The following is a 6,182-nucleotide window of genomic DNA, read 5'->3' as shown; positions in this document are numbered from 1 at the left end:
TAAGCTTGGATGTACATTTACATTCCAATAAAGGCCATTGATAACATGACTCTGAAGTTTGACTTTTGGCACCATTACAATACTTATAGGCAACTAGTCATCATATCTTCTGCTCTATGACGCACATGGTAATGCTCAGTAGTACACATATATGGTTCTTTAATGTAATAGCATTGTACTAAAATGCGTTCATTTTCAATGGGCATGAATGCGGCTAAAACAGGTGCATCCCAAATGTTTCAACATTAACATTTTGATTTAACATTATAGTCATTATGGCCTTTAGAAAAATGGGTTTTTGGGGAGGGGGTAGTGCACTATAGGCCCCTGTGGTGCGGCCTGAGCTTTTGTCCTCAATGGCATATTTTCCCCCATTACTTTTACTTTTATACTTTAAGTTGTTTTGAAACCAGTAATTTTACACTTTTACCTGAGTAAGAAGCTGGAGTTGATACTTCAACTTCTACAGAAGTCTTTTTGAACCCTAGTATCTATACTTCTACCTGAGTATTTTGACGCCTTTGGTTACACGTATGGGCTGGACATGCAAATCTCCCTCAGCTCAGTGCGTTATAAACCACAGGTTGTGTTCAAATTTGATTTTCATTCATAGTTAGCAGCTGCATTCCGTTTTGAGTTAGTCCTTTGAGTACAGCTGAAATGATGAGATGATTATAGACTTAGTAGATCGACAGAACTGTTTTGATCATTTAAAGTTCTTAAAATGTGAGGATTTTTATGCATTTTTTTAATACTGTACGTACATTTTCCTGATGATGCTCACATACCTTTACTTAAGTCAAATTTTCAAACTGTTATGTGTAACCGAGTATGTTTACAGTGTGGTATTAGTACTTTTATTTAAGTAAAGGATCTGTATACTTCTTCCACCACTGCTGGCGCTGCCACGCAATCTGAGTGCTGGTGCTTTGGTGACACTCAGGTAATTTGCTATACACAGCACTCTTATCAGCCTTGACACTATTGTTGTATGCTAATTATTAGCTGAATGGGAGTTTTTTGTATTTATAAAGAGATTTTACAGTAAATTTGTTCTCAGTTGTCTGAAGACAGCCTTAGGTGCTTATGAAGGTCAGCATCTGTTCTTGTAACTTACACCCCAGATACTCTGTACTGTTTTTCTTGAGCTGTCTACAAGAGCGAATGTGTAATTTGACTCGACAGACATCCTATTCCTAATATTGTCTGCCTGCATAGTAACTCCAGAGATATCAGTTATTTGTTGTTATTTTACAGTAACATATCCTGTGTTCACTTTCATAAGTTCAAAATCGTCACCTTCCTAAAATAATCGCCTAAGTCATTTTTTCACGTTTTTCAGAAACACCAAAAAACTGAACCAAAACTGAACATATTTGACTAGGCAGTTATACAAAGGCGTAGAATCACATGACCTGTTCAACTGAGAATGTAGGAAATGTTACCAGAGGTGGCCAGCACCAGAGGCGATGTTGCAAGAAAATACGTTTTGTCAAAAAATGACTTAGGCGATTATTTTAGGAAGGTGACGAAATGTTACAATGCAGCTATGATTCATTTCCAGTGAGGTCATATCAGTTTTTCAATCTTTCTGAGGGTTGAGTTATCATCAGTTTTACAGTATGTTGATAAATTATGTAACACAGTGAAGGACAATGAAGAATGCGTGTTGTATATGGTTTATATAGCCTATGGTTAGTATACACACAGAAAGTGTTGATTCACATTTCAACCCTCAAAGCTGTGTAAAATCTTTTTCTCACAGTCAACTTTCACTTTTATAAAATCAGCAGCCTTAACAGGACCAACATGTTGTGTGTAAAAAAAATCTTACACCTAGAAACAATTTATTCCTTCATATGATGTGTCACAATTTCACAGTTAGGCAGAAAATAATAATATTTATTGTTGTTTATTCACTATAGTATAAAAGTAGTGTATTTACAGCTAATGAGTAAACTGAATGTGTTATTTTGGTCCACTGGAGGGAATTCGTTCAATGTATGGGTTCTGTCGTTTCATTCATCCCCATCCCATTAATGAAACTATACTGCAACTCACTCGGATTATTTCCAGCTCCGTTTTAACGGAAACACTTCTCATTATGCCAAAGAAGTTGGGCTAAGTGCTTGTAATGCAGAACAAATCGCTTTTGAAATTATTTTCTTATAAAAACGAATTTAACCTAGTGTTACTAAAACACATTCACAATTATACCAGCCACATGTGACATTCTAACAAATGCCCCTCGAAAAAATCTTAGCGAAAAACCATTCAGAGGGGTGTTTAGAAATCCAAGTCCATCAAATTAGTTATTTAATAGGAGGAGCGATTATATTTCAGAATGCATTTTAAGTTGGCAAGAGCTATGTATTCTTCTCTGTTTTATGAGCTGCATAAACTATTACCCTAATTATTTGTTAACCAACTAACTGTGATTCCCTCCCCCCCTATCAATCGTCAGTGAAGTGGTTCAACCCTCGACGTTACCGGAAGTTGTTTCAGCTGCCATGTTTGGTTGCTTTGTTGTAGGCTTCTACAAGGTTTCCTACAGATTTACTAAGTGTGGAAATGGAGCCGAGCTGGAGTACGTTTCTTTTTCAAGTAAGTTGACTCTTTAGGAGGGAAACTGGGATAGCTTGAAAAACAACCTTAACAAGTGTAAGCATTGGGTATCTTAGCGGTAATACCAGTTTTAAAACGAGTAATGCCAAGATCAAGTAACCAAGCAAAACAATGGTATATGAATCCAGGCGTCCAGCTGTGAGGCTTGGGAATGACGCTAGAACAAAAAAATCAATTTTCCTCAACGTGTGTTTGAAAAATGTGGCTTGCGTTTTCTATTGTACGAATACTTAGAGCATTTATGTTGAATAACTCGACAGCGCTTGACGTTTTTTTAAGTTTGTTTGCCAAGTCGAAGCCAGCAAAACATGCGGGATAATTTGAAGTAGGCTGGAGACGCCACTGCACCGTTACAATCGAGACAGACCTGTTTTTTTTTCCCCCGTGTGACTGGGGGCTTTGATCGGACGCCGTAGGATAACGAGGTGTAATGCCGGGCGAAGATGTTCTTATTGAAACGCGGTTGATACCACAGATAATTTTGATTTGAAGCGGTGAATGTTGACTAAGTGTTTTCTTAGCTTATCGGCTGCTGAGATTTACCAACGACGATTCGCAAGTCCGCGGTGAACTTTCCGCTCGCCTCAGCCGGGTTCGACAAGAACTAGCCAAGTTAGCTAACGATGTTAAGACTGCGTTAATCAAACTCGCTGGCTAATTTAGCTCATTTTGGGCGAGGCTGTCGTTACGAGCTCACCGAACTAATGTTACGTTGCTCGGTGTGCCGCTCTCTTGTTTATTAACTAGCTATTTATTCTGCAGGACCGTGGTGGAAAGGAATTCAAACTATGCACACAACATTAGCTAACACTAGCAACGAAGAAGCCGATTTGAAATTCGCAACGTTACGCAATTTCTAAGTCCATTTTAGCTGGAAAGTGAGTGATGCTGTTGAGAGTGAGGTCTGCCACGGTTTAGTGGTTTTCACTGTGTACTAAGATGGAAGGCTATTGTTCAAAAAATGAATGAAATGGCTTATTCCCATGGCCTTACTTAGCCTAAAATGATTGAGCCAGGAGCTTGGAAAAAGCAAAACGAGACAACCTTAGTTTTAAAGGAGGGGATATTTCAAATGATTACATGTTTTGCCGCGTTTATTGTTATGCTGTTATAAACCCACATCCTAAGAATATCGCAAGTCTCTCGTCTCATGTGTTTTTACAAGTCCTAAAAGGGATTATTTGGTGTATGATACATACAGTTATGCCCCAGGGTGTTTTAGTGGGTGTGACAAACTCCATAATGGGAAAAAAACCTCCTAAATCAACCTTGGAGCAGTTCAGTATCATTCCCAAAAATACATTTTAATCTTCTTTTTATTTTTTTGTTATTTTAGAAATCTATTAAATCTACAGAGTTGCTAACTGCTTAGTTTATTATTTTACTGCAGCTTGATGTGAGTGATTGTATGTAATTGAGAGCAGGGTCAGGCATAGATCATGAGTTCTTGTTGGTAATGTTAGTACTGTTATGTTTAAGTCCCTTGCCAATGCCAGACAATACTATTTATTTTATATCATGTGTTCGACCTTTAGATAAACATGTTTACTTTGTATCACTTGCCGTCTACTCTGGTGCAATAATTTCCTTCGGGACTAATACAGTTGTATCGTTTCTACTGTACTAATGAACTGATCGGGTACCTATGTTAATAGATATGTCAAACTGCTGCTTAGAGGGAGCACTGATTGAAAATGGCAGAGAGGAGGCATAAATGAAAGTCAAATAATGTTGTTCATGTAGTCACTGGAAACGCCTTCAATGTGGGATAGTTGGTAGAAGAGCTACAGGGAAGCTTGAACTATCATCACCATGTAGGAGAACTTTTTTTCTAATTTTAAGGTGCTTCTAAAATGTGTAGATAAGGTCTTGCTACACATGCAAAGTTAACATTACTTATCCAGTGTTAACACACGCCCTGCTGGGTATGTGGTATTGGTAACGTTCTGCTCTACTGTGAGAGACAAACGTCTTTGAGCACTATTTCTTCCTGATGTAAAAGGCAGATGGACGGTGGGGCTTGGTGTGGAGTATCTGGCGTCTAGCCAGAAGCCCTGCATGCATTATGTACCACACACTGTTACCCTGTCAATCTCATGTAAATCTGGGTGCCTTTATCATCCTGGAGCTTGACATAAGGATAGAAATATCATTCAACTACTATCACTTGACATATGCTTTGCAGAATATTTAGTTTTAAAGTTCTCCACTGTTACCTTTTTTTTGTAGAAAGGTATTTTATTAACGTGTATAAAATGATGATTAACATATTGTTGTTTAAATACATTGGCAGGCGTTTTAAATTATCCATATTGTTGTGTAAATGAGCAGCTTGACTACTACCATAAGTACAGCTGCCTCTCCTAATTTTGCATAATGTGCACTATAATGCCAGTTTTATGTCAGGCTACAGTTAAGTGAATCATGTTGTTCAGACCAGTTTGGCTTTGGATGCACAATGTTACATCAGTAATGCTGCAAAGTAAATGGTAGAAAGTTTCCCAAAGTGCAAAAGTCATAGTGCAATCCTTCTGTGCTTAAAACTCCATTCTGGCTTTCTCTGAAGACTGTGATAGCCACTTAGAACAAGAAAAAAAGAAGACTAGCTATCTTAATGACAGAAAACCAGCATTATGAAGTGCTTTGTATCTATTTATTAAAAATGTGTTTGGCTGACAATTGTTTGAAATAAAATAATGTTTAACAGGTGAACCTAGCCTAATAATATTGCCTTTACAGGCCACTGCAGGACGTATTAAATAGTTTCAAGAACACTGTTGGTGATGCGCCTTCCCTTTGGAAGCCATTTTGTCAACCTGTTGGTGTAGATCTGTTTCTTACAGTAAACAATGGGCTAATGTATTTGTATGTAAAATTACTTTTTAGATCATCTATCATTAGTTCAGTGAGAGTTTTTGGGATCAGAAAAGTGTTACCTAATACATTTGAAATTGCATTAATAACTTTTTCCATTAGATTCTGAAATACATTAAGTCAAGCTAGGGCTGCAAGTAAAAAAATATATTCTGTTGATTAATTTGAATGAGAAATTTTGACCAGTGTTTGCCAAAACCCAAGTTGTCCATCTCAAATGTCTTGTTGTCCACAACTCAGACATTCAGTTTACAGTCAAAGAGGAGTAAAGAAACCAGAAAAGTATCTCATTTAACGTGTAATAAGAGAATTTTTACTTTTTTTCATTCTTGAAAACATGACCAATTAATTGATTATCATTGATAGTTGGCGATTAATTTAATAGTTGGAAACTAATGGATTAATCTTTGCCATTCTCTTTAAGTCAAGCTGACAGATCAACCAACAAGTTGCTATGGCTAATGTGATAGCAAACAATTGGCTACTGAAAAATCTAGCGGACATGAAGCAACACTATCAGTCATTTGTAGTCATGTCTGACGAATGACACTTTTTGATCTTACAGTAACCCTTAAATCTTATCTTTCTAGATGTTTGACTTTGTCCACCAACTAGCCTACTAACAAACTCTTTCTGTTTGCAATCTGGTGCTAAGTTTGTAGCTTACAGTGGGGGGGGGGCGG

General features: G+C 37.4%; 1 protein-coding gene across 2 annotated transcripts in view; it reads left to right on the top strand.

Annotated features, from left to right (window-relative positions):
* The first annotated feature begins 2,489 nt into the window (after positions 1-2,489).
* Positions 2,490-6,182, top strand: part of LOC116700566 (vascular endothelial zinc finger 1) — a 15,814-nt gene continuing 12,121 nt past the window's right edge. For both annotated transcript variants that reach the window (XM_032533859.1, XM_032533858.1), the window contains exon 1: positions 2,490-2,604. In XM_032533859.1, the coding sequence (XP_032389750.1) occupies positions 2,572-2,604 (33 nt within the window). In that variant the 5' untranslated portion in view covers positions 2,490-2,571. The remainder of the gene's footprint in view (positions 2,605-6,182) is intronic.

The sequence above is a fragment of the Etheostoma spectabile genome, chromosome 13 (genome assembly GCF_008692095.1).
Source record: "Etheostoma spectabile isolate EspeVRDwgs_2016 chromosome 13, UIUC_Espe_1.0, whole genome shotgun sequence".
In the NCBI taxonomy this organism is placed as follows: domain Eukaryota; kingdom Metazoa; phylum Chordata; class Actinopteri; order Perciformes; family Percidae; genus Etheostoma; species Etheostoma spectabile.
Note: the sequence above shows the minus strand (reverse complement) of the source record. Positions and strands in the feature narration are given on the sequence as shown.